Here is a 21,373-nt window from a genome sequence, read left to right as displayed (position 1 = left end):
GGACAGCTGTAGTCGTCGAAGCTGTCGTCATAATACTTGCTTAGGTTCCGTGAACATGGAGGTGGTCACGAAAATCCTGAAATTTGCTTTGCTGGTTAAACCGCGTTTGCTGCTCATGATCGCCATGTGAAGAATTTTAAGAGCAATGGCAATTAATTCTGTTCTGCATGAAAAACTGCATCCTTGCAGCTCTATCTAGCTGAACTAAATTTTTCGCAAGAACTTGCACAAATTTTTTTGTTAATGTTTTTCTGCAATCTGCACTGCTAGAGTGTTCTTCGAGAGTTGTTCGAGAGTACTGAGTTGTTCTTCGAGAACGGCTCTGAATATGAACAGATAACAAAACTAAGTATGTAGTAAAACCGGCCGTATGCTACAGGACTTACTGGTCACAGGCTTGCATTTAGTCATACACGGTTAATTACAGGATGTTAAGTTGTTAACTGCTTCAGGAACTATATGATTCTGCAACTTCACTGTCCGTGTCGAAATTTCGTACGAACCCATACGTGTGCATCTCCTTAAGGTGCAGCATCGTTCGTCGCTTATGGAATAAAGGCAAATCTGGCAGCGCAGGTGGCGTAACTCGTGCAGTGGGAATGGGCACCGGCAAGTCTGGCGTTGATCTACTCGAGCGGTGACTTCGCAGCAGTTTCTTACCGTTAGTTTCCATGATTTCTTGTTCGTACAGTACTACAGGTACTGGAGTACGAGAATATTCTTATTGCTGCTCGATGTTGTATGTGACTTGGTTCTCGTTTATCTGCGTAAGCTTACTGCAAAATTAATGAAACAGCCCGCGCTGTTCTCGTTTATTGGTTCTTCATCAAACCCCAAGGCTTTGTCTCCGATCCCAGTTGCGCGCGTGCGTACATAGTACATACTAAAGAAGCTTTGCGTTGTGCCACCTGGCCCACCTCGTAAAATCTGTAACCACGCATCGGTCTAAAATTCCGTCACGTACTGTGGTACTAATGCGTGCGAAAACTACCCTTGGCGAGTGGCGACTGAAGTTTTGTACAGAAGGGAAAATCTACTCGTAGAGTATTCAGCTTCTACAGAACCTTCGACTGCTGGTCATCAAAATTCAGGCCACTCCTCATCGAACGGTAGCAATGCGGCTATGTAGCATGCAAGATCTCCAGTTTTGAAAGGACTCGTTTTCTGCTTCTCGTAGCTGCCTACAGGCAGCTGATGCGGAGTATAACCTTCATGTAGATTCGCTGCTTATAATAGATACCAAAGTGGGAATCTGACTGTGAGGTCGCGAAGGCTATTTGCACTCGAAAGGTCACGTTAGCTTTCCGTAACGATACAATGTGTTTATGTCCTAACATCACGATTTTCTTGAAATAACTGCATTTGGCACAATTTCGAATTAAATATGGATACGTTTCACTCAAGATCAGTTAACACTGCAAAAAACCAAAACTGTCGAACTTTGTGAAGGTAATTAGTACTCCTACATAGTGGCGACACGACCATAAACACAGCCGGTGTTTTGCTTGCTACTCGTTGGTAATCAAATAAACAGTAACAGTGATTTTATGCAAACTGCATACAGAATAATACGAGTAATTTCTTTACGTTATTTTTATTTGGTATCGCTTTCATTTGAGCAGAGGAGAGGAACGATGCCTTTAAAAGCAACATCGAACCAATTCCAAGGTAAAAACATGCGAAGGGTTGAACACAGCCCCGGTCCACAGGCAATGCAACCAAATTATTTTAACCATTCACAAATACCGAAAGCAACAAAAACCAAGAAATTCTGTTTGTACATTCAAATCTTTAAAATTAAAAACTAAAATTACATCAAATCCACTTTAGGTTGCACAAAAAACTACAAACAAAAAATAAAAAAACTTCTCTAACTGCACAAGAGGAGATACGTGTTTGGCATGGAAATGACTAAACGCTGATCAGCACTGCGCCAGCGAAGATGCGTCCAATGACGCCACAGCGGAATGCGATCAAACTGGTCCTCGGAAAATGGCCGACAGCGCAGAGTAAACAACATGAAGCATTCGTTTCTCTTTGGAAACATTTAAGGCATGAAAGGAATCATCGGTAATTTGAAGCACAAACAAATCTGGCAGTGCTCAACATATGGCTTAGGAATTATTGTATTCATCAAAAGAATTGAGATATTCCAAGGCCGCAAAATACAGAAACTGATACTGATCCTGCAACGGTACAATCGATGCTCACAGTGAAGAGGTACTAACGAATCACAAACAAAAATCATGCGTTGATATCAAATATAACTTACCAGTGTCTGCACCATCGACGGTCGCTGCGTTCGAAGAAGTTTGACCGCTTGAAAAATATCAATAACGCCTTCATAACGCAGTCGCTCCAATACAACACTTAAGGCAATAAAAGCCCCGGTTCGACCAACACCGGTGCTGCAAAGATATCAATCGTTAGTACAATTCGTTAGCAAACTAATCATACTTACTAATTTTTTCTGTTCCCTGAATTCTTATTAATATTTGCCACATCACGGTTATCACAGTTACCACCATCGCCTTAACCGGATTTTATCTAATTTTTCAAAAAATTTTCCAACATAAACAAACGCTATGTTGAAAGCTCATAACGAAAGGTCAAGAACTTAATTTTACTTCTGTTCACCAACCTGCAGTGGACGGTAATGGGTCCTTCCTGACCGAATTGCTCCTTCGTCTTGTGCACTTGATGGCAGAAATCGATAAAGACCTCACCAATCTTCGGCACACCCTCTTCCGGCCAGTCGGTAAACTGGAACTGTCTGACGGTGCGCGACTGTCCATCTCGGGCGTCTGTTACTTTAAATTCGCGCAGAATGTACTGCGGCATGCTGTACTCCGCCACGGGATACACCACAAAATACTGGTACCGTTGAGATCGCTCAACCGGCCAATACTGCTCACATTTCTCCTGTACGGAAAATATTATTATAAGCATGTAACTTCCAGTCACTTATTGACAACGTACTCGGCCTAGTTCGCGTAGTTTGGTTAGCATCACAATAATCGTGGAGTTGTGCTCCCAGATCATCCTCCAAAAATCATCGACGGTGGACTTGAGTGGCGCTTGAGTGGCAATGTATGCACTGCGCTGCCGATAACTCTGTTAAAAAAAGTCACATTCAAAATCCAGTTCTGCTGAATAAAAGCACCACTCCAACTCACATCAATATAGCTGGCGTTGATGTAATCCGACCCATCAATACTCCTGATGGGCTCCAAGCAGACGCGTGAACTCTCATAGGGCAGGATATTAATCAGCCGGTTCTTATGCTTATTCACCGGCATATTGGCGCTAACGAACTTGGACATTTCCGCTTTCACCGGTGCCAGCTTCCTAAACTCCAATTCCATGGCCGTAATGCTTTCCGGTCCCCCCACGGGCTGCATCAGTTTCTGCAGTCGCTGATGGAGATTCCCCGCCCTGACTTCCGTGAAGCCGGCCTCGACGGCCTCCAACACGGCGTCATAGATGAAAATATACTGATCCTCTGTCTGGACCATATAGTTCCTCTGTTCCCGCAGGCAGGTCACGTGGCCATACACATCAACACTCCGCTCGCTCTGCAGCCTATCCAGCTGTGCTTCAATCACAATAAAAGCCCCGGTCCGTCCCACCCCGGCGCTACAGTGCACCACCAACGGCCCGGCTTCCGGTGGATTGCCGGTTTTTACGCGCCGTAAAAACATGAGAAACTGCGTTGGACTCTCTGGGACACCGTGGTCCGGCCACCCGGTGAACTGATACTGCCGCACTTCCCGCCGGTCCATGTGACCCATGGGCTGCAGGTGGAACGTGCGGACGCAGTAGAATGCCATTTCCTGTACATCCACCAAGGTCACCAGCATCACGCCGTACTGTTCGTGACCACGGGACGGCCAGTACTGATCACATTTAATGCGAGCACGTTCTTCCAGTTTCGTCATCATGATGATGGTGAAGCAGTTCTGCTCCCAGACCATGCGCCAAAAATCCCCGAAGGTTTCAGGAAGCGGACCCTGAGTGGCGATGTACATGTTTTTATGCCGGTAACCATCACAGAAATTGGCGTTGATGTAATCGCTGCCCGGAATACCGTCCAGCGTCTTCAAAATGACCCGCGAATGGTCATACGCCACGACGTTGGCGTAACGATTTTTCGGTTTATTGTATTCCAGATTGGAGTTTTCCCAGGTGAACTGCTGATTCGTTTCCACACTCTACAAGAAATTGTCAAATCAAATTCTGATAAAACCTTGAGCTTTTTGCTAGCACCTTCCATGGTGCGCGGTTCAGTGAACAGTATTTATCGATTCGTGTTACAATACTACAACTACTGTATAGTTTTTTTTTCTCATCCGTTTCGCCGGCCGTAAGATCCGCGAAATTACCGGAGAACCACGATCTACGGCCTTTTTAAGGCAGCGCTTAAGCCTTGCAGTAGTCAGAGGAAATGCAGCTGCGGTTTTGGGTACACTGACTGCACGCCCCAAGATCACTAATGGGACTAACGATTTTGGATGTTTTTTCAATGTTTAAATTCTGATCATTTTAAGTAGTGTAAACCTGTGCTAGCCCATCTGATCTGTAAGCTGACTGGTGTCGAATAAAAGTTATCACTACTGTATAGTACTTTATATCAGCATAATAACTGCAAATATTGTTGCTACATAAAAAAACATTCGACGATTACTGTAAGCAATACCTCGTATTCTTGCGAAAATTTCAGATTATCATTGGCCTTGAGGTTATTGATGTAATTGGCCAAATCTTCGATCGGAATGGCCGGATGTCGTCCGGGTTGCGGACTGGGATAGGAGTCCCGCTTGTCCCGCCCGACTTCACGTAACCGCAGTGTCGAGTTGGGGGACGGTTCCGGCTCTTCTGGGTAAGTTGATCCGAGAAGAGCCTTTGTTTCTGGGCTGGTGTTGACTTGCAGTGCATGACCGCCGTGTCCGTTACCGATGGCTCCATTGCCATTGGTGGTCGGCTTCTGGGCATATGTGGGACTGGGCTGGGGCGGCTTCACGTGCGGCTCCGGAATTGGTTTTCTGGTTTTCTTGTTCCTTAAACCACGACAATATTCATTTTACAGCTCTTTTCGTACGTTTGGATAGATATCAAGATATTTTTTTTATCTTGTTGTTACAAAATTGTTTTGGAAAGACTATCAATGTTTAATCGGTAATCTCGCCAACCTAAAATTTTGCATTAGCAAACTACGTGTGTTGTACCTTTTCACGAAGAATAAAATAATAAGACCAATAATAACAGCCAAGATAAATCCAGCAACCAATATTATCCACCATGGAAACTGAGCAGCTTTCTGGGTGGCTTCCGGTATTTCCGGCTTTGCCCGTTTATCCGTACTGATGTCCTCCGAAAAAGGGCTGCTGGTGTACAGTGGCTCAGACTACAAGGGCATGCATTATAGTAGAAAAGCAAATTCATGGATTTCATTTCCGTAAATCCTCAATGACATGTCACAGCGGACTTACGATGTTCTGACTGTCCACGTAAGCCCGCACAAAGACCCTGTAATGCTGGCCCGGGACAATCTGCCGGTTCAGATATGTTTCATATACGTTCCCATCGCCAACATCGAACGTGTGCGGCAAATTTTCCCGACTAAACTTTGCAGCAATATATGGGAAGGATGGCTTTACAGTACGATGTGTTTGTTGTCCACTCGCCAATTCATGCCGCGTTAACTGTCAAGGAACAAACATAAAGTGTCCGAACAAATGTATTCAGTGTCCACTACAAGTATTTACTGTAATCAAACGAATACCTCAGCAAGAGTGTAATTATCCGGATGCTTGATCGCCAACTGACTGGGAACAACCACTACCAAATAATGCTTAATCGGGCCGAATTCTTCCGTTGCCCGCTTCAGCTGGATTCGAATCATTTCCTTCTTCGTAACAGTGGTAAAATTAGGCGGGAACAGCATGGGTGGCACTGTGGGCAGAATAAATGACAGGCTTAAGTTCTTCCCAATGATTAAACTATCGTCTCAGGATAGTAATTACCATCGATTGCTGTTTTCACTTCCAGTCGCACGGCAGGCGGCTCTCTGCCATCCAGGGGAATGGCAGTTAAATCAATGTAATAGGTGGTGTGCGGTCGCAGATTGTTCAGTGTTATTTCCGTGTTAGCAGTCTCATTGGAGCCTTTGGGCATCTGACGAATCTGAGTACTGCCGTCTTGGTCCAAAAATACTTTCCGGCCACGCCAAGATATCATGTATCTACAAATAATCATAATAATAATTACGAAAAAGAAAAAGCAAGGGTTACACATATAGGGCAAAACGTTTCGGTTCAAAAACTTTATGAGCTAAAGGTCACGAGCATCGAGGGTAAGTATTTCACATGCAACACTTGGTCAAGAACTATCAACAGCGCCAGTTCACATATAAATAATAACACCACAACAATAAAAAAAATTAACAAAGACGAGTATACTAAAAAAAGTTCACCTGGAAGGAATGACGACTAACGGAGGTTTCCATCGAATTGTGATGGAATCTTTCAGTACGTTGACCACATGTACGTCTTTAGGAACTTCTTCCGGTGCCATTCGGAAAACTACTTTTTTGGACGATTGCCCAACACTACGAGTGGTCTTGCCCGCCACAATGACGGTATAATTTCTGCCGGTCTCCATATTTGGCAGGATGACCGACGTAGCATGATCTACATCAACCGATCCCGCGTGCGTGCAGAGATGCCGAACTTCCTTAACGCAGCTGAATGAGACCTGCACCAAACCGGATCAATTCGCATAAAAATTCCGACAATAAAATAACGCACACAAATGTATCATACTTTATAACCGTAAATTTTAATAGCGGGGGTGTCCGGAATAGCATTCCATCGGACTTCTGCGTGAGTGTCGTTAATAGCGGCGGCACGTACATTTTCAGGAGGCGGCGGTACTGTATTAAATTAAATGACAAAGCAGTTTAATAGCTAGTTGGCTCGATCAATATTCAATGCTGTTAATCGATCCAAATGGTTCCACAACTGTTTTACCAATATTCGTCTAAATATTAAATCTACGCAAGTTATTCACTGAGCATTTCGGTCTAAGGAGTAGCAAATATAATAAAAAAACTTTTATTCAATCATGTATTTTGCATTTGGCAATTCGATTTTTCTCTTCATAAGCAAAGCACTTGACTGTCGACACGAACCTTCCGCGGGTGTCGATATGACGATATTCTGGCTGATTTTCCCTTCGCCCTTCTTTGTCCATGCGGAAATGCGAAATATGTATTCCTTCCGCAGTTCCAGTTTATCAAAGTCAAAAAACGGTTGCGTAACATTGGTTTTAGCGATGGTCCCATTGGCGTCAAAGTACACCGTATAGCCGGTGATCAGGCCGTTCTGCATATCCGGTACTGGCGGATCCCAAGTGATGTGCACCGCCGAAGGGGAATCGAAACGATAGGAAATATTCTGCGGCGGTCCAGTGGGGACTGCAATAACATTGCGGCTCTTGCGGTTGATCGTCCCTCTTATTTAAATATTTTCGCCACTCACCGCCTTCAGGCATCTGCACTTCCTTAATTGCTTCCACGCCCACGCCCAGATTGTTGAAGGCAGCCACTCGAAATTCATAAGGCACACCGCGACCTGCACATTAACCCATTTAATCCCACCATCCAATCAAAATCGCAGTAAACAGTAATTACCTAATCCTTCGATACTGATGAATTCATCCCCCGGGAGCATCTCCTTGACCGTGAACTGCTCCTTTGGGCTGCCTTTCTTCCCGTACATCACATAATAGCCCTTCAGCGCGCCGTACGTTTGTTCCGGTTTCTTCCAGTGCAGTTTCACTTGAACTTTTCCCTGGTCTTCCGATAATTTGGGCTCGTCTAATTTGGGAGAGAGAGGCAATCCGGGAGGTGTTTTGACTTTTTTCGGCTTAGTCAGCTCTCCATCTCCTGAACGCGTATATGCGCCGACCTGTAAAAATGATGAAAATCAATAACAAAGTCGAAATGGTAGTCCTGCAGTACTAAGATTGCTAGTGGTAACTGCACATATAACTCAAGGCCTCAAGCGCACAATCTTGGATTAACTATAATGCGAAAACCTACCTGGACGTTGTAATTCGTATCCGGTTTAAGGTTGGTCACAGTGTAATGCGTTGCCGTTCCATCCATTATGTTGTACTTATACGTGTCATCAATCAGTTCATCGCGCTCATCAACCGGCTGAATAAAGATGAGATAGCCGCGAATAATCCCGTTTTGACCTTTCTGGCTCGGCGGCAGCCATTCCACATCGATGCTGGTGGCGTTCTTCACAGTTACGCCCACTTTCCGTGGCCGCTCCGGAACTGCCCAGAAATCAAAAGTTTAAGGCTACGCTAACCAACACAGCAAGAAAAAACAAGCAAATTTAAAGACATTAGAAGATAATTATAAGGAAAGGCACGACGCCACTTGCTTTTGCTTAAATAACATAACACATAAAGGAGCACACACATTACTTACGGGTTTTGGATGGCACGCCTGGCAAAGTTACGCAAGATTGCAAAAAGCACGAAGAAAAGAGTATTACTAAACGGGGTCATATACGTAAATGGTGGAAACAGAAATGTTATACTACCGGAAATGCCTTTCGCCAATAAGTTCGCAGCATTAAATTGACAAAGTCAGCAAACACAACATGCAAATTAAACAACCATAAAGTGTCACACACAGGGCACTCTCATAAAACACGGGTATTTTATCCTATATATACGGGAAGGAAAGGCGTTCTTACCGGACTCATCAGTGCGAACAATAATGGGTTCCGTGGGCGGCCCATCACCCACGGCTGTACTGGCCACCATCCAGATTTTATACTCAGTCCACGTCGAAAGATCCCGTAGAATATACCGGCGTGATTCCCCTTCGGCAGTAACCACCATCGGTTCACCCTGCTCCTGATCACTGGGCTGGTAGAAGATTTTATAGGAAATAATCCGGCCCCGCGGAGTGTCCTGCTCGGGCGGCAGCCATGTGATCTCGATGCGGCGACTGTCCAAATATTTACCAGCCAGCGCCTGAGGTGGAGCGACGGGTCGGCTCTGCTTGGTCATCACTTTGAGGGCATCGGATGCCGGGCTCTCCCCAGCGGAACTGGATGCCGTAATGTAGAAAAAATACTCCGTACTCGGGCGTAACATCCTTATAGTAGTGTCGGTGGTGGATGCTTCAACGGTCTCGTGGCCGTGTGCGCCATCGCTGGAATTGTAGTAAATCTTGTACGACGTAATAGGGTGGCCGGTCGAGGCGGGTGCAGTCCATTTCACACGCACGGAATCCGTGGAAACCGACGGGAAGGTCACGTCCGTTACCTGACCGGGAATCCCATGCTGAGTTTTAATTTGAATCGGTCGGGAAAAAGGTCCCGGACCGCCCGATGTGTACGCTTGAATACGCACTATCAATAGGAAAAACAAGGCAAGCATTAGCAAGCAATGTACTGCTATCAAATAAAACCTAGGGTAAGCCATCTTTCAAAAAATAAAATGTTAAACGAATTTAATCACGTTAACTTTGATAAAATGTACGACAGAGGGAAACCCAGAGCAGCTGGGCCACGATTTCCTTCTCCCAATCGAGGTTTATTAGCCTATCCGTTACGTACCAGTGTACATCGCACGCGGCTGCAAATTGGATAAAGTTGTGGATAGTTCATTCCCGACCATCTCAAATCTCCAGCTGGTAACTGATAAACGGGCATCAGTCGTATATGCCACTTTATATCCCTGGAACGAAGCACACAATAAAATCAATAAAGACTTTTTCACCACACCATGCGTAAAGCTTGCGTGCAGTCAACAAACTAGCGGCCGAAAGTGGGTTAATATTGGTCACGGATATCTAGGAGAAATTGTTTCCTAACATTCACAAAACGGTTACTCCTAATCATCAACAATCGCACACAATTTCCCTAGAAAATTTCTCCCTGCTTTTTGCCGGTTTTCTTTGGCTGAAATCGACGGCATTCATTAGTCACGAACATTTTAGCCGTATCGCATGAAAAACAACAGTGGTCTAAAATTTAGGCTACATTACGAAATAAACCTGATGAGAAGACAATTTACAGGACCCCACTGGGCGTTTCAATACGATATCGGATATACCATGTCTTTGCAACCGTCAAGCGTAACTAGAGCGATAAAAAGTCAAGGCAATAAATTGTGACCTTTATAAATTTCTGTATTTGAAAATTTTCACGCGTGCTGGCGTGCGTAACCTGTCGGGCACTTGAGGGATTTAAAAAATCCCACAAGCCGATACGTTTAGCACAGCCACTCAAGCAAAGCATGTTTGGTTAACCGGTATCGGGTGCTGCAGACAACCATATTCACAACAACTTGCAGTAATTATTGTCCGTACTGTGTAGAAGTATTATGTTCAGCTCCTTTTTACTAGATGACCAAGGGCACTGACAAATTTATACCAAAGAAAGATTTCAAATGGTTAAAACTGCTCTCTTATTACAGTTTTCAAAAATACCCTGCAAAATACTGAGCTTAGAAATCATGCTTCTGCCACGTACCACAATCTGTCCATTGGGTGACATAGGCGGATCCCACTCAACAAACAAACTGGTGGAGCTGGGCGCTCTGGCACGCACATTGCGCGGAGCACTTCCTGGCTCAGCTTCCAGGGTCGTCATTTCAGCCACATCACTGGGCGGTCCGCGGCCCTTGTCATTGACACACACCACTTGGAATTCGTACAGTGTGTAGGGCTTCAGATTGGTGACGGTGTGGCTGGTCGTGGTGATGCCGCTGATTTCCGAGTAGCCTTGCGCTGAATCCCGCGGCTTATACTGTACCACGTAGTACTTAATCTGCTCATTATCCCCACCCGGATACCAGGACAAATTAACCGAGCTGCCGGTGACGTCGGAGATTTTCAGATTGCGCGGCGGCAACGGCAGACCGGCACTGCTGGCATCCGCTCGGGGCCGGTCAGCCACGCCGTCCACGTTAATCCACGTGCTGGCTTCGATGGCGCCTGGATCCTGCATGTTCGACTCGGCACTGGCAACGCAGGTGAAGTTGCCGCTTTTTCGGATGTTCTTCAGCTGCAAGACAACTTTGCCGATAGCTTGTGGCTCGCCTGCTCCCGGAGCGACATCCCTTAAGCCTATCAAATCAAAAAATATGGTAAAAACTCTTGAAATCCACATCAGTAGCCAGAAAAAACCCTAAACGATTACGCATTTCGAAAAGTCGAACAAAATTTTCCGTCAATCACAAGAACTGAAATACAGTAAATTACAGTACATTGTGTACACATTGCGAAGCATGCGTAGAAATTTCGGCATGTCAATTGCACCAAGTACAAAAAGCAATTACAGTATTGATTGGCATACCTTCACGCCACTTGACGAAAGGGACCGGCGCACCAGCCGCCACACAAGTCACATTGAGATCACTTCCCAACGGGACGCTGTACTGTTGACTAAATGGAATGGAAAAGTATGGAGGGACACGGCGCACTAGAAGGGAGAGAAACCATACACATACTGCATTTCCTTGGCAATTTCCGGTACAACTCAGTAAAAAAATATACATTCACACAGGACTCAAACAGTAAATCCAATATATTACAACAAATGTGTAGAGTACTCTTACCCTTAACGTACAACTTGGCGCTGTTAGACTGGAGTGTACCGTGGACATTCTTGGCCAGACATTCATAATCGCCCTCATCCTGCTCCACTGTTTGGCGGATTTGCAAAGAACCTAGAAACAACACAGAAAAAATAGACTCAGGAGCTTATTGACCAAACATACAGGCAGCAGAATCAATACAAATCAAGGGAGACGAACCTTGATCTAGCAGGGTGTAGCGGCTACTATCCAGCTCGAGAGGAATGTTGTCTTTTAACCATATTACTTCCGGTGGCGGATTCCCATCGACTTGACAGAACATCACAGCATTGCCACCTTTCTCCACTGACTTAAGCTGTGGATGATGGATGATTTTTGGAAAGCCCGCCGGCGCCTCATCATCTGCACATAGCACAGTAAAAGAGAAAAATCAGGCCATGCGAAATTAATCATCCATTCTCGAGTAAAGTATCCAAAGCCAGCCAACGGAAGAGATTTTCTCCCTTTCTCTCTTCGCGGAGTGCTATGCGGCTAAGAGTACCGATTATGATTCAAAATCCAGATGCATACCTTTTACCTTCGTGAATATCGAAAAGCGAAATGCATGCATCACAATTAAGGTAACAAGCGTTTCTACTGGCAAACGCTGAACTGCATCGCAACTACTGCATGGCGGGTTTTATTTGATTGTTATTATCACAAATCACCGATATTTAATTTATCATATTAATCAGACGCAATTTTCGCATTCCAGATAAAGTTTTCCTCCTTGTACACACCTTTCAACACGGTTAGCTTAGCACTGGCGGTAACCGGTGTGCCGATGCCGTTCTCAGCTAGGCACGTATACACTGCGTCATCGCGGTTTTGTCTAACAGGATCAATCCGTAAAACGCTGGCACTTCCGCCCGGCACATCTTTGATAAGGATCCGTGAAGAAGCGGCTCGTTTACCATTTTTCTGCCAGATAATACGCGGCTTTGGATTACCCGATGCACGACAAATGAAACTGACAGCTCTGCCATGGATGGCCGTGGTATCAACGGGAGGATTGAGAATTTGTGGAGCATCTATACAACACACACAGCATTTCATATCAGTTCCAATTTACTGGTCAAAGACCAAACCAATGCATTAGGCTTTCACAATACTCTGCTTTTTAAGCCACTGTGTCTCATTTTTCTCGGATCATAACACAGGCACAACTATATCGATCACGCACAATTTTACAACATAAATGTAATAAAATATTGATGAGATATCCCAGATCTACACACTTTAAGTCCAGTTTATCGATTCGTCATTGTGCCAACTTCTGCATTAATTTCGCAAGCTAAAAAGTCTTTCTCCTCAACGCCGGCATCGCAGCGGCTTCGCTAGTCGCTTTCGTAAATGTATCGAGTTAATTTTTGGTAAATTTTCCTACCGGATATATGTTAAGCGAAGCCGACGCGCAGTGTGGTCGCTCTAAAACCCTAATCTAATCGGACACAATTAGGTGGCACCACATCCATTTGGATGCCAACCGTCCTGGCTAGGCCTGGCACTGACCACTGCTCTTAATTCGCCTACTAAGCGGATGTAATGGAATGTGATAAGTGCACTTACGGGAAAGATATTTGACATACTGGTACGCGTTGTAAAACCCAGGCCCCGTACCACCAGTCCCACTTTGATTTATGTTCGAACTGCCTGTAAAATGCAATATGTGCCTACGGAAGCTGAAGATGAACGCCTGATTTCTCTTTGTATAATTGCGTTGATTGGGGTTTGCTGTGGTATACTGTCCCAAATACTGATGAAACCACCGTTCAGACCACTACACAGAAGTTACAGTTTTAGTAAAATTCAAACGATAATTTCTGCGACACTGTAAGCTTCGAGAAATTACTATTCTTTGGTACACAAAAGTCGCACGCACTTTTTCAGGGTGATTTTACGAACCCACTTTGAATACACGGCATTCATAGTCAAATTTTGTATTCATCTCCTTGAACGCACTATATCTTCTGATATTATCGTTCAAGAATCGCTCCTTCACCGATATTTAATATTAAGCTTCAAGTACGTTTCAGATATAATCAAGGTTCATCAATTTTATCCGTTAAAAGAGTATCACGACAATCATACTTCACAACGTGCTTACATATCCTCCACAACACATATATCCCAGAGCGAATACCGGGGAACAGTTACAAATCAGCGACATGGAAACCTACTTTGGATAATGTGGTCGTCTGTGCATCGGTCATCGTATCAGTGTACAATACAAACGCATTTCATGAGCACATCGATCACTATGAGTAGCTCTTGGAAAATGACACGGCCGCAGTCTTCAGAGACATTAAATTAATTTAATTATCGCAGTATTATCCGACAAAGCTCACAACCGTTTGGAGAATAACCGGCTAACTGGATGCAAGTGTTCAGCCGCCGCTGCTAAATACAATGAGTGCACTATCAGTAAAGCGACTGGCAGTCGATCTTCGACAAAAAAGTAGTAAATACAGTTGGCAGTCTCTCCCGAAAGAGCTAACAGATTCAATATAAAGTTTCATCAAGTAAGCGGCATGCTACTTCCGGTGACCCATAACATTGCGAGATGCAACACCATTATTTACCAGATCGCAGTGCATGAGCACAACAAAATCTTGAGTTCGTAATACAGATTTTAGAGTCCCGTAATACAAATGTCAATTCTGTATGTTGCAGCAATGTTTGGATTACATTGTGTATGGTACAAATTATCCTAATCATGGGCAAAAAACGTCGCTGTCGCCAAAGCCAGTTGAACCAGCTGCACGCTATAATCCACTTTGATTCCTCTTTGTTACGCTACTTGTAATACACACTCCCCAAATTCAAGTAAGGAAGTTTGCAAAACAGCTATCCGGCACTGCTTGCACCATGCCAACTGCTTAAGATGCACAAAAAAACATCGAAACTGCAATTCCGTAATTAAAGTACAGATTTGCTTTAAAAGGAGCACTTTCATACTCCGGTATTCTGCATTACATTATTTACACCTACAATTAAAATTAACACAAACACGATCTGAGGCATTTTTACTTACGTGTGAGAAGAATAATATTCAAAAATATTTCTGATGTTAACATATTCCAGTCACACAAAGCACAATGGTGTCATATCGGATCGACCACATCAGAACCCGCTGCGACTGCTTAGTGTTTTGCTCATAAGCTGCCACAGCACATCAATCCGCAACTAATAACTCATGAAAGCCTAATGAAAATGGATGTCGCATGCGGTTTCGGCAAAACATGGTGCACAATAGCAAAAATTCCCATTTTAGAAACCACATCTAGGATATCCAGCCGGCTTAATCTTCATCCCGCTGCACCATGTCCTGGCATGCAACTTCTTCATACATCCAGTTACCAAATATTACGCGAATCATCGCTGCTCTACCGGCGCGACGATATATGCTCCCTTAGAGCTCAGTCACCGACCGGGATGTATGAGCCTGTGTACTATGAGCTGTTCGGGAAACAAGTGTAGGTGCAAAAGAGTACAAAGTCACACAAAGCAGCCAACTTGCGCTAAACGGGAGAATGGAATCCGGAGAAGCCGGGGATGCCGACTGCAGTGTGGCAGTTAGTACAGACTAATCGGTGGAATCACGCACTAGCGTGGGGATACTCTCCCTCTCTATCGCCCCTCACGATCGCCGGCGTACAACTGGCAACAACCCACAAGTAAATAAAAGGACCGAAATTATGAAAGGGGGCTTTTCAAAATAATCGTTCTCATTGCTGTTTCCGATTAAGCACTGCACAGATCCAGCTGTAGTACAGAAAGTACAGTGCGGGCCAATTGCTACCAAATCCCGGGCTGCTCTCCCGACTAGCCAATCTGATTCACTGCTGCACTTCTTTATAACATCTTCCTTTTATAAATCATGGTTGCCATCTCACTCAGTTGGATGGCGTAGTACTCTATGTCATCATATCTCCATATAATTGACTGGACTAGATCAGGTCAAACGATAAAATACTATAATATATCACATGTTGCCCAACCCAGTGTGTCGGAACTTGGTCAAATCGTTATAATAATTTCTTAATCAATATGGGAACAGCTGCATCTGTATCAAAATGTGATTAAATGTCTACGTAAATCTTTAATAATTTACGCAAGCACACTCACTGACACATAACAGACAATGCCCAGTGTCCAAAAACAGTTTCCGTATATGCGTACAGCTTTTCCACAATTCAGGATGGTACAAATACAGTATTACTATACCAAGATGAGATGGGATAACGATATATAGGTTTATCGCTACTATATACCTTGCTACTGCCATAGAAAAAACTACACTATTGTGCAGAGTGTAGATACAGATCAATGAGATCATACAGTGTACGGTGCTAATACTTTCAACACAGCAGTAAGGTCCAGAATCATAGTTACTACCTGCAAGGTCAGTGTGCATTTTCATTTGTGCATACTCACTTATAATTTCATGAAAAATCCACACCGAAATTCTAACAGTTAAATCAAGACAACAATTGACATACTTATTCGAAAGTCCTACACTGTAGTACACGCGTAAAACCTTCCCAACCATTTTTTTGACGATGCGGGAATAAAGTTGCAATATAATAATACTGTATTTCTGTACTCCAATACCGACTAATGGTAAGCTGAAACTCACGGTTTGTAGCTTGTTAATCGTCTTGGTGTTTTGTTTGGAAAACATATGGAACTGTATTATGTAAGCATAGATATGAGAGAAATTAATGTGGCCACTACAACATCGTCGAAACTGCGTGAAAAATCCTAAAAATATTTTTCCTTCACTTTTGCAATTGCCCTTAAAAATAGTAATCACGTGCCAGTATCATAGAAATATTTCGATTTACACGAATTCATATTTCCAAACTTGGTCGCGATTAACCTAGACCCTAATTATGGCCTTAAAAAAGAAGTGATAATGGTTTTTGTACCCATACACGTAATTACTGATTACAAGCGTTTCTAAAATGATGTGTTTTAATAAATGTAATATTGTGACTCATTCAACATTTAACAGTAGTAGTAGTAGTAGTAGTAGTAGTAGTAGCAGTAATATGGTTGCTTTGTTGGCAAAATTCAATTTCCTTTCTTCTCAATATCTCGTGTTTACTTATACGTGGTACGAGAAACCCGCAATCGTCGATTAAATGAATCCAATTTCCGTTGCGGCTAGCAATTTCTGTGTTTCTAGATCTCTTAAGTGGCCCATGTTTTCCTCTGCTTTGCAAAAGCTTCCCCTTGTACGCCAAAAAACATGCGGCGGAAAGCACCAAACAGTTCTCAGCGTACAAGAAATCTTATAACCAACTTGGATAACACGAAAGGAAGATCGAGTACCTGGAGCGCGATAACCGCTTAGCCTTGTACTGTATATTTTGTAGATACCAGGAGCAATTAGCAACTGCAAATAATTCGCCAAGGTAAGAACTAAGAACCGTGTTTCAATCGCATATGTTTTACAGACATTTTTGACTCGTACGTTGTACCTCGTAAACACTGAACCTTCTATCCGTTCGCCAAACGTGAACTGCAATTATTTCCAGTTTCATGTATGCTCATCCATATTCGAGGCTATTATCAGGACCGCGCTTACTACGACCGCGCTCTAGGAGTACCGAAGTACTTAATTCATTCATTCCGTGCTCCTAGAGCTTGGTCCTACTAATATACTTACGAAAAGGATATGATCACTCTTACGTATATAACAATAATAACCTTACTACGATTTCCCTACCGACCCTACGTAATAATAGTCGGTTGTACTAACAGAGGAGGCAAGTATACACCGGCAAGCATACACCGGTTCGCCAGATAAGTCTGAAAATAGCCTTCTAGTACACCTAACAAAATGTACTGACCTTTGACGAGAACATTCTGCTTGATTTTGTACAACTGGTTCAAAAACTGAAAAAAGTAGATCTAGCCTCGTAAAATCTTCATACATTACTCGAAAAGAAAGGAACCATAGTCGCTGGTATAACAAATCTTAAAAGATGCAAAAGTTAACATTGAACGATAATATACTAGTCAAAGTTCTACAGCGCACTTGTATGGCACTGCAGTGGCGAGATCCTCGAACATCATTTTAACAATAGTGCCAAGAATGGTTACGAAGCTTTCAGGTACTTATTCAAATAAATTATTTTCAAAGACCAGCAATGGAGAATTTTTCTGATTTTTCGCAGATCTCCAGAAATGCTGGTAGCGTCCAACCGCTGACCCGTATTACTCTCACATACAGCTCCCCAGCTTTCCAAAATAAAACATGTTTCCCATAAACGGTTAATAAACCGCAGAAGAAATGAAAAGCGATCGAGCAATAAAGAGACAAACAACAAATCGCACAACCGAACTTTCCTGATGACACTTCTTCATCCTGCATAGTGGCTGCAGACTTTTTCCTTGCATACCTTTCCGGTCTGCAAAGAATACATGTGTACGTATTTACAAATAGAGTGCATACCCGAATTCTGGTAATTAATAATACGCCAGGGTCCAGACACAAATACCAGGTACTCGTACATATCTGCCCAAATGCATTAACCTGAAATCTCGATGAAGTAACGCATATCCGAAAAATTCCCACAAGATATTCTGAACTTAATATGACCGCTATCGACCATTTCCGATTTGGGAAATAATTCTATGCTGCCGCATGTTACTGAATGTCCACTTCCATGTGCTGAATGCATTGATCAACTGGACCAAACGGAACTTGGAATACCCTTTCCGGTTGGGTGATTCGTTTCACTTCCCAAATCTATCATTCAACACTCACACTCAGTGTTAGCCACAACAAAGCCCTTTTGTGCAGTTTTGCACACAAATACTACGGCTTCTATAAAGACTTCATTAGAGCAACATTTCACAACATTCCGTCGGTTGCTGCACAAAGGCATATTTTGAACCGATACGACCTCTACGAAATACGAGACAAGTATCCCTATTGCGGTGCTTTGCAGTCATTCTTTTCATCAAAACGTTGATAACAAACAGGAAAACATCTCTATGTTCTATGGACACCTCGAAAAACCAGAAAACAGGTCGATCGAGATTCCGTATAGCTTATTTCAGAACGTAGTACTTTAACCAAATATATAATACTTTATTCTTGTTTAATTACCGATAACCATGTACAGTATGTTATACTCAGTTATAGTGATCGCACAAATACAGCACAAATATTTATACTTGCAAAAATTTTGTAGTATCGTACATACAGCCACACATCACTGATCGAATGGGCTGTGCTAAACGCCTAATTTAATTAACTGTAAGGAAACCGCGATACCCGTCTGTTGCAAATATTTACATACAAGCGTATAAGCTGCTTTCAATCCTGCTTACATCACGCATTCCATCGGCTAAACCGCCAAAGTTAAGCAGGTCCTCAACTCATCCTAACGGTCAGTCCAGACTTCATGCATGCAACCTGTACAGGTAGTTCAACGCCTGTTCACACATACCCAGATAAACCATCGACACCTCCGGTGTACAAAATGCAAACCTCCTCGGAGGACACTTACCCCGCAAAGGCACAAAGCACTGGCGCAAACATATGGATTGCTCTAATTTTATGTCATGTCCATTCCAGTGCGCAGAACGAACTTTAAATCTTCGGGCTTACCAAGAGGATGCTGTTGAATACGGCTGGCAACAGACTTCTTTACGCGTATTCATCAACCTGAAGAGCTCTCTACCTTGTTCAAAGTAACTTCCTACATAACTGAGACTCATTCCCCAGTCAGTTGCAGTCCAACGTTCCCAACTCGACCTAATTTTATTGTGCATTACACCAGAAAGCTTCTAACTGACTTCTCAAAAAATAAAAGGACACGGCTTATGTACACGTCCACAATAATAAGGAAAATAGGCAAGTTGTATTTTATGTTCAGCAATTACAGAAAAAACACAGTTAAACCAGTTGTGGCGTCGGATTGCTGGCAAATCAATTCACCATCAGATATTTTCACTGAATAAAAGAAAACTGTAGAGCAAGTAAACAGGGTATAATACAGCAGTAGGAATCAAATCTGAAAAGAAATTTTATGCTAACCGTTTTCGGACAAAATGTTATATCCGTTATCTTTTCAGCAGCATAATCTCTGCAGATATGGACTACCGGCATTTGTAGAGACAGTAGAGGCTCTAATGTGCGTACCATCGTCCATGATTTCACACGCGTTACAGAGAAAACACACGCTAATAATAAATTTAAAGGAATGAATATTTAGCATTCGATAGAAATTTCTTCTTTCCGAATTTATATATAATTTACTCCAATAGTTAGTACAACACTTGAGTGCCGCTAGTACTGGGGCCATCACCAGCATAGTGCTGCATTTAATTTGTACAGGCGCAGCAAATCCCGAAAACAGTTCAATTTTGTAAATAGTATCGGTCAACTGTTGAATTGCGTCCAGCATCACAGTGAAAGTTAGCCCAATTTGGTGGGACGTTAATCCACCTAACCTACTTGAACAGTGCAAAGTGACTTAATTAGAAGGCCCTGACCACATTCGGCTCTGACCGGATGTGGAACAGAATCGAGAACAGCAGTGATCTTCCACTGTGCAGCATGCAGTATACAATGCGCTCCGGGACGCATTGATTTGATTCCTAATTATTTCGCACTGGCTGTACACAAAGCATACCAGCCTTGTTAAGCTAAACAAAATATACCGCACACCTCATCGAGACATCCATTCAAAAACCGCATTAACTCACCACTTTTTGTATCCGAACGACAATACGTTACACAATTTACACCCAATTAGTTCTGATGCCGGCTTCCCACTTCCGGCAGCGGACTTTTTTATATCGCTCTGTAATTATGTGTCTTCGTACACTTGTCCTTACGACGCGACTCTAACAAAATGATTATTTAGGAAAAACTAAATCAGCATGTACTGTATGTCACATATGCCTCTACGCAAGGCCGCTGACAAGCATATTCACACAACGTCCTAGAAAATTAGTCCATCAAAATAAATCCAATAAAACTTGTCGGAGCATATAAAGGATTTATTCAAGCGAACAAAGAACGCTCGTGTGGCGTATTTGTTCGATAAATAATGGACAACATGCAGCCGTAAAAAGAGCGCGAGATGCCCATCTTCACCACACGTTGGCCTGCCTAATTACGAGTTTTGGCCCATCGCCTTTTCACACCAACTAGACACAATCCCGGGATGATTTCAGCAGTGTACATGAACAACAATATAAACTTACTGAACAGGATAAGGACCATGTTGAGAACTGCCTCAGCTGTGAGCATTTTTCCCCAGAGGCAGCTTTGCACATCACTTAGCTAAGATCAATTAATACAATTCCTCAGCAATCCAGGTCATATGGAATGCATGACACATTTGAGATCTACCCATCAAATACAGTACGAGTACAATAAATACTAAGTTAAAACTGGTTTCCGGATGGTTATAACGAAAAAACAATAGGACCGATAGTTGAGAAAAATGATTCATTTCAACATGTCAGTCCCGTGTTAGTCCATATGGAAAACGGATCCCCTCCTCCATATAACACAGGATAACTGATCGCTATGCGTAAACGCCAGTAAGTGACAGAAAACGAGCTTCTAATGTCGTAATTTGTCACCCAATTCCACCTAATTATACAGGAAGTAATCCATAGCCCGAGCTGTGCAGATCAAACAGAAAAAGAGCGCCCATCACGCAATACGCGAGATGTG

The 21,373-nt window shown here is 43.2% G+C and overlaps 1 protein-coding gene across 12 annotated transcripts in view; it reads right to left on the bottom strand.

Annotated features, from left to right (window-relative positions):
* Window positions 1-1,581: 1,581 nt before the first annotated feature.
* Window positions 1,582-21,373, bottom strand: part of LOC129590964 (tyrosine-protein phosphatase Lar-like) — a 37,586-nt gene continuing 17,794 nt past the window's right edge. For 7 of the 12 annotated variants that reach the window (XM_055486441.1, XM_055486456.1, XM_055486461.1 and 4 more), the window contains 24 exons: window positions 12,405-12,695; window positions 11,845-12,027; window positions 11,647-11,757; window positions 11,385-11,510; window positions 10,560-11,155; window positions 9,642-9,762; window positions 8,772-9,434; window positions 8,501-8,518; window positions 8,102-8,343; window positions 7,691-7,967; window positions 7,539-7,631; window positions 7,190-7,474; window positions 6,822-6,931; window positions 6,473-6,753; window positions 6,024-6,241; window positions 5,783-5,952; window positions 5,490-5,702; window positions 5,226-5,404; window positions 4,697-5,057; window positions 3,177-4,211; window positions 2,980-3,114; window positions 2,642-2,922; window positions 2,273-2,408; window positions 1,582-2,186 (listed from right to left, as the gene is read on the bottom strand). In XM_055486441.1, coding sequence (XP_055342416.1) covers window positions 2,115-2,186; window positions 2,273-2,408; window positions 2,642-2,922; window positions 2,980-3,114; window positions 3,177-4,211; window positions 4,697-5,057; window positions 5,226-5,404; window positions 5,490-5,702; window positions 5,783-5,952; window positions 6,024-6,241; window positions 6,473-6,753; window positions 6,822-6,931; window positions 7,190-7,474; window positions 7,539-7,631; window positions 7,691-7,967; window positions 8,102-8,343; window positions 8,501-8,518; window positions 8,772-9,434; window positions 9,642-9,762; window positions 10,560-11,155; window positions 11,385-11,510; window positions 11,647-11,757; window positions 11,845-12,027; window positions 12,405-12,695 — 6,197 coding nt within the window. In that variant the 3' untranslated portion in view covers window positions 1,582-2,114. Of the gene's footprint in view, window positions 2,187-2,272; window positions 2,409-2,641; window positions 2,923-2,979; window positions 3,115-3,176; window positions 4,212-4,696; window positions 5,058-5,225; window positions 5,405-5,489; window positions 5,703-5,782; window positions 5,953-6,023; window positions 6,242-6,472; window positions 6,754-6,821; window positions 6,932-7,189; window positions 7,475-7,538; window positions 7,632-7,690; window positions 7,968-8,101; window positions 8,344-8,500; window positions 8,519-8,771; window positions 9,435-9,641; window positions 9,763-10,559; window positions 11,156-11,384; window positions 11,511-11,646; window positions 11,758-11,844; window positions 12,028-12,404; window positions 12,696-13,233; window positions 13,318-14,698; window positions 15,534-20,895; window positions 21,198-21,373 lie in introns of those variants that run through there. The other 5 variants (XM_055486469.1, XM_055486504.1, XM_055486512.1 and 2 more) reach the window with 5 other exon arrangements.

Source organism: Paramacrobiotus metropolitanus, unplaced genomic scaffold (genome assembly GCF_019649055.1).
Source record: "Paramacrobiotus metropolitanus isolate TYO unplaced genomic scaffold, Prichtersi_v1.0 Parri_scaffold0000002, whole genome shotgun sequence".
In the NCBI taxonomy this organism is placed as follows: Eukaryota; Metazoa; Tardigrada; class Eutardigrada; order Parachela; family Macrobiotidae; genus Paramacrobiotus; species Paramacrobiotus metropolitanus.
This window is presented reverse-complemented; position numbering and strand designations above follow the sequence as displayed.